The sequence below is a fragment of the Anser brachyrhynchus genome (assembly GCF_964034855.1).
Source record: "Anser brachyrhynchus genome assembly, chromosome: W".
Lineage (NCBI taxonomy): Eukaryota > Metazoa > Chordata > Aves > Anseriformes > Anatidae > Anser > Anser brachyrhynchus.
Window position 1 is genome coordinate 1438967 of NC_137704.1, and position 22696 is coordinate 1461662.

Here is a 22696-nt window from a genome sequence, read left to right on the forward strand (position 1 = left end):
CACTGCATCCCCAGTGGTGCCAGTGCACTCTCTGGACTCACTGCACTGCATCCCAAGTAGTGCCAGTGCACTCTATGGACTCACTGCACTGCATCCCCAGTGGTGCCAGTGCACTCTCTGGACTCACTGCCCTGCATCCCCAGTGGTGCCAGTGCACTCTGTGGAGTCACTGCACTGCATCTCCAGTGGTGCCAGTGCACTCTCTGGACTCACTGCAGTGCATCCCCAGTGGTGCCAGTGCACTCTCTGGACTCACTGCAGTGCGTCCTCAGTGGTGCCAGTGCACTCTCTGGACTCACTGCACTGCATCCCCAGTGGTGCCAGCGCACTCTCTGGACTCACTGCCCTGCATTCCCATGGTGCCAGTGCACTCTCTGGACTCAATGCACTACATACCCAAGGTGCCAGTTCACTCTCTGGACTCACTGCACTGCATCCCCTTTGGTGCCAGTGCACTCTCTGGACTCACTGCCCTGCATCCCCAGTGGTGCCAGTGCACTCTCTGGACTCACTGCAGTGCATCCCCTGTGGTGCCAGTGCACTCTCTGGACTCACTGCACTGCATCCCAAGTGTTGCAAGTGCACTCTCTGGACTCACCGCACTGCATCCCCTGAGGTGCCAGTGCACTCTCTGGACTCACTGCACTGCATCCTCAGTGGTGCCAGTGCACTCTCTGGACTCACTGCCCTGCATCCCCAGTGGTGCCAGTGCACTCTCTGGACTCACTGCAGTGCATCCCCAGTGGTGCCAGTGCACGCTCTGGACTCACTGCACTGCATCCCCAGTGGCGCCAGTGCACTCTCTGGACTCACTGCCCTGCATCCCCTGAGGTGCCAGTGCACTCTCTGGACTCACTGCCCTGCATCCCCAAGGTGCCAGTTCACTCTCTGGAGTCACTGCACTACATACCCAACGTGCCTGTGCACTCTCTGGACTCACTGCACTGCATCCCCAGTGGTGCCAGTGCACTCTGTGGAGTCACTGCACTGCATCCCCAGTGGTGCCAGTGCATTCTCTGGACTCACTGCACTGCATACCCAAGGTGCCAGTTCACTCTCTGGACTCACTGCAGTGCATCCCCTTTGGTGCCAGTGCACTCTCTGGACTCATTGCACTGCATCCCCAGTGGTGCCAGTGCACTCTATGGGCTCACTGCACTGCATCCCCAGTGGTTCCAGTGCACTCTCTGGACTCACTGCAGTGCATCCCCAGTGGTACCAGTGCACTCTCTGGACTCACTGCAGTGTATCCCCAGTGGTGCCAGTGCACTCTCTGGACTCACTGCACTGCATCCCCAGTGGTGCCAGTGCACTCTCTGGACTCACTGCACTGCATCGCCAGTGGTGCCAGTGCACTCTCTGGATTCACTGCCCTGCATACCCAAGGTGCCAGTGCACTCTCTGGACTCACTGTGCTGCATCCCCAGTGGTGCCAGTGCAATCTCTGGACTCACTGCACTGCATCCCCAGTGGTGCCAGTGCACTCTCTGGACTCACTGCAGTGCATCCCCAGTGGTGCCAGTGCACTCTCTGGACTCACTGCACTGCATCATCAAGGTGCCAGTGCACTCTCTGGACTCGCTGCTCTGCTCCAGCCGCACCAGCCGCTCCAGCCGCTCCAGCCGCGGCAGCCGCGGCAGCCGCTCCTGCCGCGGTAGCCGCTCCAGCCGCTCCAGCCGCGGCAGCCGCTCCAGCCGCTCCAGCCGCGGCAGCCGCTCCAGACGCGGCAACCGAGGCAGCCGCTCCTGCCGCGGTAGCCGCTCCACCCGCTCCAGCCGCGGCAGCCGCTCCAGCCGCTCCAGCCGCTCCAGCCGCGGTAGCCTCTCCAGCCGCGGCAGCCGCTCCCACTCCTGTGTCTGCATCCCCAGTGGACGGCTCACCACTGGGGATGCACTGCAGTGAGTCCAGAGACAGCACTGGCACCACTGGCGATGCAGTGCAGTGAGTCCAGAGAGTGCACTGGCACCACTGGGGATGCACTGCAGTGAGTCCAGAGAGTGCACTGGCACCACTGGCGATGCAGTGCAGTGAGTCCAGAGAGTGCACTGGCACCACTCGGGATGCAGGGCAGTGAGTCCAGAGAGTGCACTGGCACCACTGGGGATGCAGTGCAGTGAATCCAGAGAGTGCACTGGCACCTCAGGGGATGCAGTGCAGTGAGCCCATAGAGTGCACTGGCACCACTGGGGATGCAGTGCAATGAGTCCAGAGAGTGCACTGGCACCAAAGGGGATGCACTGCAGTGAGTCCAGAGAGTGAACTGGCACCTTGGGTATGTAGTGCAGTGAGTCCAGAGAGTGCACTGGCACCATGGGGATGCAGTGCAGTGAGTCCAGAGAGTGCACTGGCACCACTGGGGATGCAGTGCAGTGACTCCACAGAGTGCACTGGCACCACTGGGGATGCAGTGCAGTGAGTCCAGAGAGTGCACTGGCAACTTGGGTATGTAGTGCAGTGACTCCAGAGAGTGCACTGGCACCATGGGGATGCAGTGCAGTGAGTCCAGAGAGTGCACTGGCACCACTGGGGATGCAGCGCAGTGACTCCAGAGAGTGCGCTGGCACCACTGGGGATGCAGTGCAGTGAGTCCATAGAGTGCACTGGCACCACTGGGGATGCAGTGCGGTGACTCCAGAGAGTGCACTGGCACCACTGGGGATGCAGGGCAGTGAGTCCAGAGAGTGCACAGGCACGTTGGGTATGTAGTGCAGTGACTCCAGAGAGTGAACTGGCACCTTGGGTATGTAGTGCATTGAGTCCAGAGAGTGCACTGGCACCACTGGGGATGCAGGGCAGTGAGTCCAGAGAGTGCACTGGCACCTCAGGGGATGCAGGGCAGTGAGTCCAGAGAGTGCACTGGCGCCACTGGGGATGCAGTGCAGTGAGTCCAGAGCGTGCACTGGCACCACTGGGGATGCACTGCAGTGAGTCCAGAGAGTGCGCTGGCACCACTGGGGATGCAGGGCAGTGAGTCCAGAGAGTGCACTGGCACCACTGAGGATGCAGTGCAGTGAGTCCAGAGAGTGCACTGGCACCTCAGGGGATGCAGTGCAGTGAGCCCATAGAGTGCACTGGCACCACTGGGGATGCAGTGCAGTGAGTCCAGAGAGTGCACTGGCACCACTGGGGATGCAGTGCGGTGAGTCCAGAGAGTGCACTTGCAACACTTGGGATGCAGTGCAGTGAGTCCACAGAGTGCACTGGCACCACAGGGGATGCACTGCAGTGAGTCCAGAGAGTGCACTGGCACCACTGGGGATGCAGTGCAGTGAGTCCAGAGAGTGCACTGGCACCACTGGGGATGCAGTGCAGTGAGTCCAGAGAGTGAACTGGCACCTTGGGTATGTAGTGCATTGAGTCCAGAGAGTGCACTGGCACCATGGGGATGCAGGGCAGTGAGTCCAGAGAGTGCACTGGCACCACTGGAGATGCAGTGCAGTGACTCCACAGAGTGCACTGGCACCACTGGGGATGCAGTGCAATGAGTCCAGAGAGTGCACTGGCACCAAAGGGGATGCAGTGCAGTGAGTCCATAGAGTGCGCTGGCACCAGTGGGGATGCAGTGCAGTGAGTCCAGAGAGTTCGCTGGCACCACTGGGGATGCAGTGCAGGGAATCCAGAGAGTGCACTGGCACCACTGGTGATGCAGTGCATTGAGTCCAGAGAGTGCACTGGCACCACTGGGGATGCAGTGCAGTGAGTCCACAGAGTGCACTGGCACCACTGGGGATGCAGTGCAGTGAGTCCACAGAGTGCACTGGCACCACTGGGGATGCACTGCAGTGAGTCCAGAGAGTGCACTGGCACCACTGGGGATGCAGTGCAGTGAGTCCACAGAGTGCACTGGCAACACTGGGGATGCACTGCAGTGAGTCCAGAGAGTGCACTAGCACCACTGGGGATGCAGTGCAGTGAGTCCAGAGAGTGCACTGGCACCACTGGGGATGCAGTGCAGTGACTCCAGAGAGTGGGCTGGCACCACTGGGGATGCAGTGCAGTGAGTCCAGAGAGTTCGCTGGCACCACTGGGGATGCAGGGCAGTGAGTCCAGAGAGTGCACTGTCACCACTTGGGATGCACTGCAGTGAGTCCAGAGAGTGCACTGGCACCACTGGGGATGCAGTGCAGTGAGTCCAGAGAGTGCACTGGCACCACTGGGGATACACTGCAGTGAGTCCAGAGAGTGCACTGGCACCACTGGGGATGCACTGCAGTGAGTCCAGAGAGTGCACTGGAACCACTGGGTATGCAGTGCAGTGAGATCAGAGAGTGCACTGGCACCACTGGGGATGCAGTGCAGTGAGTCCAGAGAGTGCACTGGCACCACTCGGGATGCAGGGCAGTGAGTCCAGCGAGTGCACTGGCACCTTGAGTATGTAGTGCAGTGAGTCCAGAGAGTGCGCTGGCACCATGGGGATGCAGTGCAGTGAGTCCAGAGAGTGCACTGGCACCACTGGGGATGCAGTGCAGTGAGTCCAGAGAGTGCACTGGCACCACCGGGGATGCAGTGCAGTGAGTCCAGAGAGTGCACTGGCAACTTGGGTATGTAGTGCAGTGACTCCAGAGAGTGCACTGGCACCATGGGGATGCAGTGCAGTGAGTCCAGAGAGTGCACTGGCACCACTGGGGATGCAGCGCAGTGACTCCAGAGAGTGCGCTGGCACCACTGGGGATGCAGTGCAGTGAGTCCATAGAGTGCACTGGCACCACTGGTGATGCAGTGCGGTGACTCCAGAGAGTGCACTGGCACCACTGGAGATGCAGTGCAGTGACTCCACAGAGTGCACTGGCACCACTGGGGATGCAGGGCAGTGAGTCCAGAGAGTGCACAGGCACGTTGGGTATGTAGTGCAGTGACTCCAGAGAGTGAACTGGCACCTTGGGTATGTAGTGCATTGAGTCCAGAGAGTGCACTGGCACCATGGGGATGCAGGGCAGTGAGTCCAGAGAGTGCACTGGCACCTCAGGGGATGCAGGGCAGTGAGTCCAGAGAGTGCACTGGCGCCACTGGGGATGCAGTGCAGTGAGTCCAGAGCGTGCACTGGCACCACTGGGGATGCAGTGCAGTGAGTCCAGAGAGTGCACTGGCACCTCAGGGGATGCAGTGCAGTGAGCCCATAGAGTGCACTGGCACCACTGGGGATGCAGTGCAGTGAGTCCAGAGAGTGCACTGGCACCACTGGGGATGCAGTGCAGTGAGTCCACAGAGTGCACTGGCACCACAGGGGATGCACTGCAGTGAGTCCAGAGAGTGCACTGGCACCACTGGGGATGCAGTGCAGTGAGTCCAGAGAGTGCACTGGCACCACTGGGGATGCAGTGCAGTGAGTCCAGAGAGTGAACTGGCACCACTGGGGATGCAGTGCGGTGAGTCCAGAGAGTGCACTTGCAACACTTGGGATGCAGTGCAGTGAGTCCACAGAGTGCACTGGCACCACAGGGGATGCACTGCAGTGAGTCCAGAGAGTGCACTGGCACCACTGGGGATGCAGTGCAGTGAGTCCAGAGAGTGCACTGGCACCACTGGGGATGCAGTGCAGTGAGTCCAGAGAGTGAACTGGCACCACTGGGGATGCAGTGCAGTGAGTCCAGAGAGTGAACTGGCACCACTGGGGATGCAGTGCAGTGAGTCCAGAGAGTGCACTGGCACCACTGAGGACGCACTGCAGTGAGTCCAGAGAGTGCACTGGCACCACTGGGGATGCACTGCAGTGAGTCCAGAGAGTGCACTGGCACCTCAGGGGATGCAGTGCAGTGAGCCCATAGAGTGCACTGGCACCACTGGGGATGCAGTGCAGTGAGTCCAGAGAGTGCACTGGCACCACTGGGGATGCAGTGCAGTGAGTCCACAGAGTGCACTGGCACCACAGGGGATGCACTGCAGTGAGTCCAGAGAGTGCACTGGCACCACTGGGGATGCAGTGCAGTGAGTCCAGAGAGTGAACTGGCACCACTGGGGATGCAGTGCGGTGAGTCCAGAGAGTGCACTTGCAACACTTGGGATGCAGTGCAGTGAGTCCACAGAGTGCACTGGCACCACAGGGGATGCACTGCAGTGAGTCCAGAGAGTGCACTGGCACCACTGGGGATGCAGTGCAGTGAGTCTAGAGAGTGCACTGGCACCACTGGGGATGCAGTGCAGTGAGTCCAGAGAGTGAACTGGCACCACTGGGGATGCAGTGCAGTGAGTCCAGAGAGTGAACTGGCACCACTGGGGATGCAGTGCAGTGAGTCCAGAGAGTGCACTGGCACCACTGAGGACGCACTGCAGTGAGTCCAGAGAGTGCACTGGCACCACTGGGGATGCACTGCAGTGAGTCCAGAGAGTGCACTGGCACCACTGGAGATGCAGTGCAGTGACTCCACAGAGTGCACTGGCACCACTGGGGATGCAGGGCAGTGAGTCCAGAGAGTGCACTGGCACCACTGGGGATGCAGTGCAGTGAGTCCATAGAGTGCACTGGCACTACTTGGGATGCAGTGCAGTGAGTCCAGAGAGTGCACTGGCACCACTGGGGATGCAGTGCAGGGAATCCAGAGAGTGCACTGGCACCACTGGTGATGCAGTGCATTGAGTCCAGAGAGTGCACTAGCACCACTGGGGATGCAGTGCAGTGAGTCCACAGAGTGTACTGGCACCACTGGGGATGCAGTGCAGTGAGTCCACAGAGTGCACTGGCACCACTGGGGATGCACTGCAGTGAGTCCAGAGAGTGCACTGGCACCACTGGGGATGCACTGCAGTGAGTCCAGAGAGTGCGCTGGCACCACTGGGGTGCAGTGCAGTGAGTCCAGAGAGTTCGCTGGCACCACTGGGGATGCAGGGCAGTGAGTCCAGGGAGTGCACTGTCACCACTTGGGATGCACTGCAGTGAGTCCAGAGAGTGCACTGGCACCACTGGGGATGCAGTGCAGTGAATCCAGAGAGTGCACTGGCACCTCAGGGGATGCAGTGCAGTGAGCCCATAGAGTGCACTGGCACCACTGGGGATGCAGTGCAATGAGTCCAGAGAGTGCACTGGCACCAAAGGGGATGCACTGCAGTGAGTCCAGAGAGTGAACTGGCACCTTGGGTATGTAGTGCAGTGAGTCCAGAGAGTGCACTGGCACCATGGGGATGCAGTGCAGTGAGTCCAGAGAGTGCACTGGCACCACTGGGGATGCAGTGCAGTGACTCCACAGAGTGCACTGGCACCACTGGGGATGCAGTGCAGTGAGTCCAGAGAGTGCACTGGCAACTTGGGTATGTAGTGCAGTGACTCCAGAGAGTGCACTGGCACCATGGGGATGCAGTGCAGTGAGTCCAGAGAGTGCACTGGCACCACTGGGGATGCAGTGCAGGGAATCCAGAGAGTGCACTGGCACCACTGGTGATGCAGTGCATTGAGTCCAGAGAGTGCGCTGGCACCACTGGGGATGCAGTGCAGTGAGTCCATAGAGTGCACTGGCACCACTGGGGATGCAGTGCGGTGACTCCAGAGAGTGCACTGGCACCACTGGGGATGCAGGGCAGTGAGTCCAGAGAGTGCACAGGCACGTTGAGTATGTAGTGCAGTGACTCCAGAGAGTGAACTGGCACCTTGGGTATGTAGTGCATTGAGTCCAGAGAGTGCACTGGCACCACTGGGGATGCAGGGCAGTGAGTCCAGAGAGTGCACTGGCACCTCAGGGGATGCAGGGCAGTGAGTCCAGAGAGTGCACTGGCGCCACTGGGGATGCAGTGCAGTGAGTCCAGAGCGTGCACTGGCACCACTGGGGATGCACTGCAGTGAGTCCAGAGAGTGCGCTGGCACCACTGGGGATGCAGTGCAGTGAGTCCATAGAGTGCACTGGCACCACTGAGGATGCAGTGCAGTGAGTCCAGAGAGTGCACTGGCACCTCAGGGGATGCAGTGCAGTGAGCCCATAGAGTGCACTGGCACCACTGGGGATGCAGTGCAGTGAGTCCAGAGAGTGCACTGGCACCACTGGGGATGCAGTGCGGTGAGTCCAGAGAGTGCACTTGCAACACTTGGGATGCAGTGCAGTGAGTCCACAGAGTGCACTGGCACCACAGGGGATGCACTGCAGTGAGTCCAGAGAGTGCACTGGCACCACTGGGGATGCAGTGCAGTGAGTCCAGAGAGTGCACTGGCACCACTGGGGATGCAGTGCAGTGAGTCCAGAGAGTGAACTGGCACCTTGGGTATGTAGTGCATTGAGTCCAGAGAGTGCACTGGCACCATGGGGATGCAGGGCAGTGAGTCCAGAGAGTGCACTGGCACCACTGGAGATGCAGTGCAGTGACTCCACAGAGTGCACTGGCACCACTGGGGATGCAGTGCAATGAGTCCAGAGAGTGCACTGGCACCAAAGGGGATGCAGTGCAGTGAGTCCATAGAGTGCGCTGGCACCAGTGGGGATGCAGTGCAGTGAGTCCAGAGAGTGCGCTGGCACCACTGGGGATGCAGTGCAGGGAATCCAGAGAGTGCACTGGCACCACTGGTGATGCAGTGCATTGAGTCCAGAGAGTGCACTGGCACCACTGGGGATGCAGTGCAGTGAGTCCACAGAGTGCACTGGCACCACTGGGGATGCAGTGCAGTGAGTCCACAGAGTGCACTGGCACCACTGGGGATGCACTGAAGTGAGTCCAGAGAGTGCACTGGCACCACTGGGGATGCAGTGCAGTGAGTCCACAGAGTGCACTGGCAACACTGGGGATGCACTGCAGTGAGTCCAGAGAGTGCACTAGCACCACTGGGGATGCAGTGCAGTGAGTCCACAGAGTGCACTGGCACCACTGGGGATGCAGTGCAGTGACTCCAGAGAGTGCGCTGGCACCACTGGGGATGCAGTGCAGTGAGTCCAGAGAGTTCGCTGGCACCACTGGGGATGCAGGGCAGTGAGTCCAGAGAGTGCACTGTCACCACTTGGGATGCACTGCAGTGAGTCCAGAGAGTGCACTGGCACCACTGGGGATGCAGTGCAGTGAGTCCAGAGAGTGCACTGGCACCACTGGGGATACACTGCAGTGAGTCCAGAGAGTGCACTGGTACCACTGGGGATGCACTGCAGTGAGTCCAGAGAGTGCACTGGAACCACTGGGGATGCAGTGCAGTGAGATCAGAGAGTGCACTGGCACCACTGGGGATGCAGTGCAGTGAGTCCAGAGAGTGCACTGGCACCACTCGGGATGCAGGGCAGTGAGTCCAGCGAGTGCACTGGCACCTTGAGTATGTAGTGCAGTGAGTCCAGAGAGTGCGCTGGCACCATGGGGATGCAGTGCAGTGAGTCCAGAGAGTGCACTGGCACCACTGGGGATGCAGTGCAGTGACTCCACAGAGTGCACTGGCACCACCGGGGATGCAGTGCAGTGAGTCCAGAGAGTGCACTGGCAACTTGGGTATGTAGTGCAGTGACTCCAGAGAGTGCACTGGCACCATGGGGATGCAGTGCAGTGAGTCCAGAGAGTGCACTGGCACCACTGGGGATGCAGCGCAGTGACTCCAGAGAGTGCGCTGGCACCACTGGGGATGCAGTGCAGTGAGTCCATAGAGTGCACTGGCACCACTGGTGATGCAGTGCGGTGACTCCAGAGAGTGCACTGGCACCACTGGAGATGCAGTGCAGTGACTCCACAGAGTGCACTGGCACCACTGGGGATGCAGGGCAGTGAGTCCAGAGAGTGCACAGGCACGTTGGGTATGTAGTGCAGTGACTCCAGAGAGTGAACTGGCACCTTGGGTATGTAGTGCATTGAGTCCAGAGAGTGCACTGGCACCATGGGGATGCAGGGCAGTGAGTCCAGAGAGTGCACTGGCACCTCAGGGGATGCAGGGCAGTGAGTCCAGAGAGTGCACTGGCGCCACTGGGGATGCAGTGCAGTGAGTCCAGAGCGTGCACTGGCACCACTGGGGATGCACTGCAGTGAGTCCAGAGAGTGCACTGGCACCACTGAGGATGCAGTGCAGTGAGTCCAGAGAGTGCACTGGCACCTCAGGGGATGCAGTGCAGTGAGCCCATAGAGTGCACTGGCACCACTGGGGATGCAGTGCAGTGAGTCCAGAGAGTGCACTGGCACCACTGGGGATGCAGTGCAGTGAGTCCACAGAGTGCACTGGCACCACAGGGGATGCACTGCAGTGAGTCCAGAGAGTGCACTGGCACCACTGGGGATGCAGTGCAGTGAGTCCAGAGAGTGCACTGGCACCACTGGGGATGCAGTGCAGTGAGTCCAGAGAGTGAACTGGCACCACTGGGGATGCAGTGCAGTGAGTCCAGAGAGTGAACTGGCACCACTGGGGATGCAGTGCAGTGAGTCCAGAGAGTGCACTGGCACCACTGAGGACGCACTGCAGTGAGTCCAGAGAGTGCACTGGCACCACTGGGGATGCAGTGCAGTGAGTCCAGAGAGTGCACTGGCACCACTGGAGATGCAGTGCAGTGACTCCACAGAGTGCACTGGCACCACTGGGGATGCAGGGCAGTGAGTCCAGAGAGTGCACTGGCACCACTGGGGATGCAGTGCAGTGAGTCCATAGAGTGCACTGGCACTACTTGGGATGCAGTGCAGTGAGTCCAGAGAGTGCACTGGCACCACTGGGGATGCAGTGCAGGGAATCCAGAGAGTGCACTGGCACCACTGGTGATGCAGTGCATTGAGTCCAGAGAGTGCACTAGCACCACTGGGGATGCAGTGCAGTGAGTCCACAGAGTGCACTGGCACCACTGGGGATGCACTGCAGTGAGTCCAGAGAGTGCACTGGCACCACTGGGGATGCACTGCAGTGAGTCCAGAGAGTGCACTAGCACCACTGGGGGTGCAGTGCAGTGAGTCCAGAGAGTGCACTGGCACCACTGGGGATGCAGTGCAGTGACTCCAGAGAGTGCGCTGGCACCACTGGGGTGCAGTGCAGTGAGTCCAGAGAGTTCGCTGGCACCACTGGGGATGCAGGGCAGTGAGTCCAGGGAGTGCACTGTCACCACTTGGGATGCACTGCAGTGAGTCCAGAGAGTGCACTGGCACCACTGGGGATGCAGTGCAGTGAGTCCAGAGAGTGCACTGGCACCACTGGGGATACACTGCAGTGAGTCCAGAGAGTGCACTGGTACCACTGGGGATGCACTGCAGTGAGTCCAGAGAGTGCACTGGAACCACTGGGGATGCAGTGCAGTGAGATCAGAGAGTGCACTGGCACCACTGGTGATGCAGTGCAGTGAGTCCAGAGAGTGCACTGGCACCACTCGGGATGCAGGGCAGTGAGTCCAGCGAGTGCACTGGCACCACTGGGGATGCAGTGCAATGAGTCCAGAGAGTGCACTGGCACCAAAGGGGATGCACTGCAGTGAGTCCAGAGAGTGAACTGGCACCTTGGGTATGTAGTGCAGTGAGTCCAGAGAGTGCACTGGCACCACTGGGGATGCAGTGCAGTGACTCCACAGAGTGCACTGGCACCACTGGGGATGCAGTGCAGTGAGTCCAGAGAGTGCACTGGCAACTTGGGTATGTAGTGCAGTGACTCCAGAGAGTGCACTGGCACCATGGGGATGCAGTGCAGTGAGTCCAGAGAGTGCACTGGCACCACTGGGGATGCAGCGCAGTGACTCCAGAGAGTGCGCTGGCACCACTGGGGATGCAGTGCAGTGAGTCCATAGAGTGCACTGGCACCACTGGGGATGCAGTGCGGTGACTCCAGAGAGTGCACTGGCACCACTGGAGATGCAGTGCAGTGACTCCACAGAGTGCACTGGCACCACTGGGGATGCAGGGCAGTGAGTCCAGAGAGTGCACAGGCACGTTGGGTATGTAGTGCAGTGACTCCAGAGAGTGAACTGGCACCTTGGGTATGTAGTGCATTGAGTCCAGAGAGTGCACTGGCACCATGGGGATGCAGGGCAGTGAGTCCAGAGAGTGCACTGGCACCTCAGGGGATGCAGGGCAGTGAGTCCAGAGAGTGCACTGGCGCCACTGGGGATGCAGTGCAGTGAGTCCAGAGCGTGCACTGGCACCACTTGGGATGCAGTGCAGTGAGTCCACAGAGTGCACTGGCACCACAGGGGATGCAGTGCAGTGAGTCCATAGAGTGCACTGGCACCACTGGGGATGCAGTGCAGTGAGTCCAGAGAGTGCACTGGCACCACTGAGGATGCAGTGCAGTGAGTCCAGAGAGTGCACTGGCACCTCAGGGGATGCAGTGCAGTGAGCCCATAGAGTGCACTGGCACCACTGGGGATGCAGTGCAGTGAGTCCAGAGAGTGCACTGGCACCACTGGGGATGCAGTGCAGTGAGTCCAGAGAGTGAACTGGCACCTTGGGTATGTAGTGCATTGAGTCCAGAGAGTGCACTGGCACCATGGGGATGCAGGGCAGTGAGTCCAGAGAGTGCGCTGGCACCACTGGGGATGAAGTGCAGTGAGTCCAGAGAGTGCACTGGCACCACTGAGGACGCACTGCAGTGAGTCCAGAGAGTGCACTGGCACCACTGGGGATGCACTGCAGTGAGTCCAGAGAGTGCACTGGCACCACTGGAGATGCAGTGCAGTGACTCCACAGAGTGCACTGGCACCACTGGGGATGCAGGGCAGTGAGTCCAGAGAGTGCACTGGCACCACTGGGGATGCAGTGCAGTGAGTCCATAGAGTGCACTGGCACTACTTGGGATGCAGTGCAGTGAGTCCAGAGAGTGCACTGGCACCACTGGGGATGCAGTGCAGGGAATCCAGAGAGTGCACTGGCACCACTGGTGATGCAGTGCATTGAGTCCAGAGAGTGCACTGGCACCACTGGGGATGCAGTGCAGTGAGTCCACAGAGTGCACTGGCACCACTGGGGATGCACTGCATTGAGTCCAGAGAGTGCACTGGCACCACTGGGGATGCAGTGCAGTGAATCCAGAGAGTGCACTGGCAACACTGGGGATGCACTGCAGTGAGTCCAGAGAGTGCACTAGCACCACTGGGGATGCAGTGCAGTGAGTCCAGAGAGTGCACTGGCACCACTGGGGATGCAGTGCAGTGAGTCCAGAGAGTGCACTGGCACCTCAGGGGATGCAGTGCAGTGAGCCCATAGAGTGCACTGGCACCACTGGGGATGCAGTGCAGTGAGTCCAGAGAGTGCACTGGCACCACTGGGGATGCAGTGCAGTGAGTCCAGAGAGTGAACTGGCACCTTGGGTATGTAGTGCATTGAGTCCAGAGAGTGCACTGGCACCATGGGGATGCAGGGCAGTGAGTCCACAGAGTGCGCTGGCACCACTGGGGATGAAGTGCAGTGAGTCCAGAGAGTGCACTGGCACCACTGAGGACGCACTGCAGTGAGTCCAGAGAGTGCACTGGCACCACTGGGGATGCACTGCAGTGAGTCCAGAGAGTGCACTGGCACCACTGGAGATGCAGTGCAGTGACTCCACAGAGTGCACTGGCACCACTGGGGATGCAGGGCAGTGAGTCCAGAGAGTGCACTGGCACCACTGGGGATGCAGTGCAGTGAGTCCATAGAGTGCACTGGCACTACTTGGGATGCAGTGCAGTGAGTCCAGAGAGTGCACTGGCACCACTGGGGATGCAGTGCAGGGAATCCAGAGAGTGCACTGGCACCACTGGTGATGCAGTGCATTGAGTCCAGAGAGTGCACTGGCACCACTGGGGATGCAGTGCAGTGAGTCCACAGAGTGCACTGGCACCACTGGGGATGCACTGCATTGAGTCCAGAGAGTGCACTGGCACCACTGGGGATGCAGTGCAGTGAGTCCAGAGAGTGCACTGGCAACACTGGGGATGCACTGCAGTGAGTCCAGAGAGTGCACTAGCACCACTGGGGATGCAGTGCAGTGAGTCCAGAGAGTGCACTGGCACCACTGGGGATGCAGTGCAGTGAGTCCAGAGAGTGCGCTGGCACCACTGGGGATGCAGTGCAGTGAGTCCAGAGAGTGCACTGGCACCACTGGGGATACACTGCTGTGAGTCCAGAGAGTGCACTGGCACCGCTGGGAATGCACTGCAGTGAGTCCAGAGAGTGCACTGGCACCACTGGGGATGCAGTGCAGTGAGTCCAGAGAGTGCACTGGCACCACTGGGGATGCAGTGGAGTGAGTCCAGAGAGTGCACTGGCACCACTGGGGATGCAGTGCAGGGAATCCAGAGAGTGCACTGGCACCACTGGGGATGCAGTGCAGTGAGTCCAGAGAGTGCACTGGCACCACTGGGGATGCAGTGCAGTGAATCCAGAGAGTGCACTGTCACCGCTGGGGATTCACTGCAGTGACTCCAGAGAGTGCACTGTCACCGCTGGGGATTCACTGCAGTGACTCCAGAGAGTGCACTGGCACCGCTGGGGATTCACTGCAGTGAGTGCAGAGAGGGCACTGGCACCACTGGGAATGCACTGCAGTGAGTCCAGAGAGTGCACTGGCACCACTGGGGACTGTTTTGCAAAGAAAAGCGTTTTATTGTTGCTATTCACAGCTTCCATTATTCACAGGTTTTTGAATGCTAACATTGCTCAGGAAAAGATCTGATATTTGTAGGGGTACCGTCATTCCTAGTTATTTGTTTTTACATTGTCCTTGCATTTATTACCATATAATTTCAAGTCTACGTTTGTGGTTTAAGTTATAATAAGGAAAAAAGCAGTAGTTGAAGTAGTCAGGTTAAAGATTATAGATGGAGAGGAACTTGGCTTTAGATACTAAAAACAGGATGGCAGTTAGACTTGCCTTAGAAAAATTAAAATGGTTGACTAAACTTTTTTTCCCAAAACGTTGTGCTGACCAGCCAATTTGAATTTGGCGGTATTAAAGCTGTCTGCAATAAGTTTTTCTGTTTTGGATTGTAGCTAGTTCCTCTAGGTGCTCCCGCAGAATAGTATTTTTACTATACCTATATATACTTTATATATTTACTATACCTATATATACCTAATGCCTTTCTTAGAAACAAACAAAATCTCTTTTTAAATATAACTTTCTTGCAGTTGTTAATGATGGAATTGCTCCGCCACAAAGGATTCTTTTTCCACCTGAGAAGATACGTATGGATTGGCAAGAAACACAAAGTGTTGGAGTTGGCCTGTACAATCTTGGCAACACACGTTTTCTTAATGCTACTCTACAGTGTTTGACCTACACCCCCCCACTTGCCAATTACATGCTTTATCTTGAGCACAGCCAGTCATGTGAGTACTTTCTAACAGTATTTTAAATCTGTTGGATAGCTCTGAAGGTGAAAGAACAGCAGTGATTCTGTGAGAAAAAGTTACTTGCCTGATTTTACCTGTAGAAGCTGGCTTTGAGCATTGTATTAGCAGTGGGCTCAGAATAGCATATGGAGTGCGTTTAATGCACCATGTGTGTTTTTTGTTTGTTTTTTTAAAAGGATCTTTTCTTGCTTCATGGGAATAATGAAGTGCATTGGACAGGAATGCATTTAATGAACATTTGGCATTTGGGCTATTTGGGCTTCCTGCTGCTAGAAAGGCAATAAAATTTAGGATGTTGGCATCATAGGTCTTTAGTCTTCACAGCCTAGGTTCCATAATGCACTACAATAAATGGTCTGTTCGTTGTTGAACCAATTAAAAAAACAAACAAACAAAAAAAAAACCTAGAAAGCAATATGAGCTGTTATGAACATGACTAGATTTTTTTGTGGGACTGTATTAAAATCTAGACTGATTTTGTTCTAAATAAAATGTTGTACTATAAACTAAATGTTGTACTAAACGTGTATGCTTTTTAGGCTGGTACCTTTGTATCGATACCTAGAAATTTAACTGTTTTCTTCCTGTATATAGAAATTGTTTCAGTTAAGAATCCTGTTGAAAAAAGGAGGGCAGAAGTACTATTACATACATTACTTTAGTTTTTCCTTTCTCCCAAAGGACTCGTAGCTCTGTATCATGAAGCTCACCTGACAGCACTGTGCTGAAAATAACCCACATTCTCTTAATGCTGTATCATCAATGTCAAATATTCTTTCCTCATATATTTTGCAGCCTGTGGAGTTCACATTCCTGTCAGCCTTCACAAACGTGACTTTGCAGTAGTCTTTTAGATTTCTCATCACAAAATGCACTTGAACACAAGCTTAATGGATATTTTTATTCTATAAAGTTGTGTGAAATGAAATGTTACGAGACTGTTGGGACAAGGAGAGTGGATACTGTATCTATAGTTTAAATGTTACTTATATGTTTGTTTGTAGTTATGTCTGTTTCGCTAGACTGGGATGCTTTCTTCTTTCACTCTTCAGGTCGTGAACAAGATTTTTGCATGATGTGCACGATGGAGACTCACATTAACCAGGCCCTGCGTTGCACTGTTGATGCTATCGAGCCTACGCGTGTTATCAATAACCTCAGTCGTAAGTGGCTTCAGATGTGTTTCTTTTTCAGTATCTTGTAATCTTCAAATAATTATTTGATGTGTATAAATGGTTTTAACACTATAAAGAAGAGAGATTTTAGAAATACGAGAATTATTTCATTTTTAAATGAGGTAAATACTATCATCTTCTTATTTAGGAATAGGACAACATTTCCATTTTGGCAGTCAAGAAGACGCACACGAGTTCTTGCGCTATACTGTCGATGCTATGCAGGAAGCGTGCTTGAATGGAAGCACCAAGTCAGCATAAACAAATTCACTTTTATACGTTCTCTAGCACCTTGTAGTCCTTTATTTACTATCAAAACTGAAAGTCTACGTCATCCTTGGTTTTCATAAAACTCTTTGAAGAGTTAACTGTGTGCCTTAAATCTTCTGAGGTCTGATTATAATTTATTTCCAGATTGGACAGATCTTCTCAAGCTACCACCATCATTCATCAAATATTTGGAGGATTTCTAAGATCAAGAGGTACTTTTAAAAATATTCCTGTCCTTAGAACTGATCTGTGTCTTTTGTCGGTAGTAAAGCAGTCTGCAGCTTGTCTAAAGTAGTATCTATCGACAACTTGAATTTGGACAGTTAGTCTCCTCCACGTATTGTTAAGCATTTATATTTTGCTTCCACTGAAGTGCTTGAATTGCAAAGCAGTTTCGGATACATATGAGGCATTTCTTGATATCACTTTGGATATAAAGGTAGGATGTTTTGTAAATATAATTCATGATGTTTAAGTACATGTATAACTTTCTAAATTAAACTTGTTTAACTTAAAAAACCAAACCACATACAATGTTAAAATATAAGAGCTTAAGAGAGCAGATGGAAGCATCTGCCTCGAGGGCAGGTGAGTTGGCAGAGTAAGGGAGCAGATGAGAGTACCTGTCCTAGCTGTGCTGTGGCTTTGGATGCTGCCGCGGCCTATGCTTTTCTTTTTCTTTCGCAGGTGCCTTGCACAGACTCAGAGGGGCCAAGCTGCACTCTGAAGAGCAGCACGAGAAGGGCAGGCTGGTCGTGAGTGGGGTTGGAGCGGAATGGCCAAGTTGCGCAAGGTGACTGCGAAGGGTATCCATTTTGCTTTTCAGGTGTCATGGCAGGCTCTACACAGAAGTGGCTGAGGATTTGAGAAGAGGTTACAGAGCATCAAGGAGCAGCACGTGCAGTGACGGTTTCCAAACGGTATGGTTGCTTTCTCTTCTGTTCATCAGGTGCCACAGGCAAGGTGGGCTGTGACGTTAGTCTTTAGAATCGGAGCTAAGCAGGTCACTAGAATGCCACAGGGCATCTGAGAAGGGTGTTTTAACAGAAAAAGCTTGTCTGGCATGGCAGTGCCTGATGGCAGCGTGTTTCCACAGGTGAAGAGGTGCCTGAAGCCCCATCCTGTCTAGCCTGCGCACACCTCGCTGAGAATGAAAGCCGCTTTCCAGTAATTCAGAAAGCCAAGTTACATCTCGGCCTCGAGCATCTGGGGCCTGTGCTTTTGGGCCTGTCTGTAGCATTTGGCACTTGCATTAATACTTTCTTGGCATATATTTAGGCTTTTGGGGCCAGTGTCTTGGGGGGGTGTGGAGCTGCTTGTACACCTTTGGGGCTTGCATCTGGGGGGGGGGGGGGGTTGGGAGTTGCTTGTACACCTTTGGGGACTGTGGCTGGGGGGGGGGGGGTCAGGGCCTGCATCTGGGGGGGTTGGAAGCTGCTCCTACAATGTAGGGATCTGTATCTGTGGGGGTTGGGAGCTGCTTGTACACAGTATGGGCTTGCGTTTGGGGGCAGGTGTTGGGAGCTGCTTGTACAATGTAGGGATCTGCATCTGGAGGGGGTTGGGAGCTGCTTGTACACCTTTGGGGCTTGCATCTGGAGGGGGTTGGGGCCTGCCTCTGGGGGGGTGGTTGTGAGCTGCTTGTATACTGTAGGGGCCTGCTTGTACACCTTTGGTGGGGCCTGCGTCTGGGGGGGGGGTGGGAGCTGCTTGTACACTGTTAGGGCCTGCCTTGCGGGGGGGGGTGGGAGCTGCTTTTACACTGTAGGGGTCTGGGTCTTGGGGGGTTGGGGCTGTTTGTACACCTTTGGGGTGTGCCTCTGGGGAGGGTGGGGAGTTGCTTGGACACCTTTGGGGCCTGTGTCTGGGGGGGGTTGGGGCCTGTGCTGGGGGGGTTGGGAGCTGCTTGTACACTCTAGGGTCTTCTGGCGGGCTTTGGAGCCTCCCTTTGAGGGGGACATTTGGGAGCTGGTTGTACACCTTTGGGGCCAGAGTCTGGGGCGTGGGGGCTGGGGCTGGGGCCTGCATCTGGGTGGGGTGGGGTCCAGTTCATGGGGGGGGGTTGGGAGCTGCTTGTGGACAGTTGGGGTCTGCATCCGGGTGTGGTTGGGGCCTGCTTGTAGACTTCTGCAGCCTGCGTCTGGTGTTTGGGGGCTTTTCTGTAGCGTTTGGGGCTTGCATTTTGGCTTTGGGATGTGTCTTGAGCTTCTGGGGCCTAGCTGTAGTGCTTGGGGCCTGCGTCTGGGGCTTTTCTGTAGCATTTTGGTCACGTGTTTGTGATTTGGGGTGTGTATCCAGGGTTTTGCCTTTTTTGTAGTTTTCAGCTATGTGTCAGTTTCTTTGTCAGTTGCCTGGGGTTAGGGGCAGTTTGGGGTTTGGATCATTAGTCAGTGTCATTAGCGTTGGGGGGTTGATATGAAGGGTTAGGGTTGTGGTTAGAGTTGTTAGGGTTAAAGGGAATAAGGATTTTAGGGTAAGGGGATCAAGGTTGTGGGAATAAAAATGTTTTTGCACAGAGTTACATCGTTTAGAGGGAAGGAAGGTGGTACTGAGATATGCTTGCAGTGATAAGAAAGCTTCACAGACAACCTTGTAAAATGCAGACAACCAGAATCCTTAGAGCAATTGGGTGGAAATCACGGTGTAAGAAACATTACCACCTCAAAGAGGAAAACAGTCAAGAAAAAAAGAAAATTGACTTGTAACAGGCCAGCAGCTGTGTATTTTCTGTGAAGAACCAGATAGATTGTGAACCTGGATTACCCGGTCAATTGGGAAACTGGGGAGGGTCCTGGTCACCGAGAGGGAAAAAAAAATTCCCGGCATGCTCTGGGAAAACAATATGGCCTCCCGGAAGTCCAGTGCCGGAAAACTACATCTCCCGGCATGCTCTGGGAAACCAATATGGCCTCCCGGAAGTCCAGTGCCGGAAAACTACAACTCCCGGCATTCCTCGGAATCCAAACATGGCCTCCCGGAAGTCCAGTGCACCCCTCCCAGAGTACTACATATCCCGGCATGCTCTGGGAAACCAATATGGCCTCCCGGAAGCCCAGTGCCGGAAGACTACATCTCTCGGCATGCTCTGGGAAAACAATATGGCCTCCCGGAAGTCCAGTGCCGGAAAACTACATCTCCCGGCATGCTCTGGGAAAACAACATGGCTTCCCGGAAGCCCAGTGCCGGAAGACTACATCTCCCAGCATGTTCTAGGAAAAAAACATGGCCTCCCGGAAGCCCAGTGTCCGAGAACTACATCTCCCGGCATGCCCTGGGAAAACAATATGGCCTCCCGGAAGTCCAGTGCCGGAAAACTACATCTCCCGGCATGCTCTGGGAAAACAACATGGCTTCCCGGAAGCCCAGTGCCCCCGAGTACTACATAGCCCGGCATGCTCTGGGAAACCAATATGGCGTCCCGGAAGCCCAGTGCCGGAAGACTACATCTCCCAGCATGTTCTAGGAAAAAAACATGGCCTCCCGGAAGCCCAGTGTCCGAGAACTACATCTCCCGGCATGCTCTGGGAAAACAATATGGCCTCCCGGAAGTCCAGTGCCGGAAAACTACATCTCCCGGCATGCTCTGGGAAAACAACATGGCCTCCCGGAAGCCCAGTGCCCTCGAGTACTACATACCCCGGCATGCTCTGGGAAACCAATATGGCCTCCCGGAAGCCCAGTGCCGGAAGACTACATCTCCCGGCATTCCCCGGACTCCCAATATGGCTGCCCGGTAAGCGGCTTCTCGAGAACTGCACCTCCCGACATGCTCTGGGAAGGCAACATGGCCTCCCGGAAACCCAGTTCCCAAGAACTACATTTCCCAGCACTCCCCGGAAAATTGAGCCTCGCAGTTTGCCGTAGGACGCCACGTTTTTTGCTCTGTTACATTCCCCGTTCCATTTTGTGTTTATGGAGGTTTTCCCGCCGTTTTGGGGTTTTCCCCTCAATTTCGGGTTTTCACCTCTCCATTTCAGGGTTCTTCCCCACAATTTTCGGTTCCTTTCCCTAATTTGGTGCTTCGCCCCCCCAGTTTTGGGGTTCCCCCTCCATTTTGGGGATTCCCCCCCCCCTTCCAATCCCCCCACAATTTTGGGGTCCCCCACCATCTTTTTTAGGCCTGCCACCCTAATATTAAGGTTCTTTCCCCCAATGTTGGGGTTCTCACCACATTTTTGAGGTTCCATCCCTTAATTTGGGGCTTCACTCCCCGACATCTGGGGCTTTAACCCCAATTTTGAGGGTCCCCCCGAATTTTGGGGACTCCTCCCCAGTTCTTGGGGGGTCCACATTCAATTCTGGAATTTCACGCTTCCATTTTAAGTGTTCTTCCCCCCAATTTGGGGGTTCACCCACCCAATCTTGGGGGTTCCTCCCCTAATTTGGGGGGACCTGACCACTTTTGGGGGTCCCCCCCAATTTTAGAGTCCCCCACCCTCCTTTTTTCGGGTTTCCCCCAATATTAATAGTTCTTCTGCCCAATTTTGGGGGACCCCACAACTTTGAGGTTCCTTCCCCTAACTTGGGGCTTCAACCCTTCAATTTTGGGGGTCTCCCACCCTCTTAATTTGGCCTTCCGCCCTAATATTAGGCCTAACCCCTAACCCTACGGCACCCACGCATCTAACCCTAACCCCCACCCCAAAAAACTCTAGAAACCCTAACCCTAAAAACCCTTTCAGCCCTAACCCAATAAAATTTACCACACTAAAGCCCTGAAGACCTACGCCTAAAACCCCTAACCCTAAAAATTAAGACCCTCTAAACCCTAACCCAAAAAATTAAGACTCTCAAGGCCCTAACCCTGGAGCCCCTAACCTTAAAAACAAACAAAAATTGAGACCTTAAACCCCTAACCCTAAATACCTTACCATAAATAAAACCCTATGACCCTAACCCCTAAAAACCCTATCTACACTAAAACCCCAAAAAACTTTAAAACCTTAACACACTAACCCCCAGACCCTAACCCTTTAACTCCAACCCTAACAACCTTAAAATCCTAACCCTAAACCCTGGAAACCCTAACCCTGAAACCCAACCCTAGTGCCTTAGCCCTGAAACCTTAAAACCCTAACACCTTGTTAAAAACACTCTGTAACTAATAACATAGGCTCAGGCAAGGATCTCAGTGAGGTAGCATTTTTATTCACGAGTGCAATGGCAGGTGTCCCACAAGCCACGTACTAGTTCCATAACACAGTTTATATAAATTTTTTTTTCCCTCTCGGTGACCAGGACCCTCCCCAGTTTCCCAATTGACCGGGTAATCCAGGTTCACAATCTATCTGGTTCTTCACAGAAAATACACAGCTGCTGGCCTGTTACAAGTCAATTTTCTTTTTTTCTTGACTGTTTTCCTCTTTGAGGTGGTAATGTTTCTTACACCGTGATTTCCACCCAATTGCTCTAAGGATTCTGGTTGTCTGCATTTTACAAGGTTGTCTGTGAAGCTTTCTTATCACTGCAAGCATATCTCAGTACCACCTTCCTTCCCTCTAAACGATGTAACTCTGTGCAAAAACATTTTTATTCCCACAACCTTGATCCCCTTACCCTAAAATCCTTATTCCCTTTAACCCTAACAACTCTAACCACAACCCTAACCCTTCATATCAACCCCCCAACGCTAATGACACTGACTAATGATCCAAACCCCAAACTGCCCCTAACCCCAGGCAACTGACAAAGAAACTGACACATAGCTGAAAACTACAAAAAAGGCAAAACCCTGGATACACACCCCAAATCACAAACACGTGACCAAAATGCTACAGAAAAGCCCCAGACGCAGGCCCCAAGCACTACAGCTAGGCCCCAGAAGCTCAAGACACATCCCAAAGCCAAAATGCAAGCCCCAAACGCTACAGAAAAGCCCCCAAACACCAGACGCAGGCTGCAGAAGTCTACAAGCAGGCCCCAACCACACCCGGATGCAGACCCCAACTGTCCACAAGCAGCTCCCAACCCCCCCCCATGAACTGGACCCCACCCCACCCAGATGCAGGCCCCAGCCCCAGCCCCCACGCCCCAGACTCTGGCCCCAAAGGTGTACAACCAGCTCCCAAATGTCC

The 22696-nt window shown here is 54.9% G+C and overlaps 1 protein-coding gene across 6 annotated transcripts in view; it reads left to right on the forward strand.

Annotated features, from left to right (window-relative positions):
- The window catches only part of LOC308184669 (uncharacterized protein), a 271042-nt gene that overhangs the window by 135844 nt on the left and 112502 nt on the right, over positions 1-22696 (forward strand). For 3 of the 6 annotated variants that reach the window (XR_013942778.1, XR_013942779.1, XR_013942781.1), the window contains 3 exons: positions 14953-15153; positions 16230-16340; positions 16767-17789. Coding sequence is in view for 2 of the 6 variants with exons in the window: in XM_080571976.1 (XP_080428102.1) it covers positions 17773-17789 (17 nt within the window). In the remaining 4 variants the exon portion in view is untranslated. The other 3 variants (XR_013942780.1, XM_080571976.1, XM_080571975.1) reach the window with 3 other exon arrangements.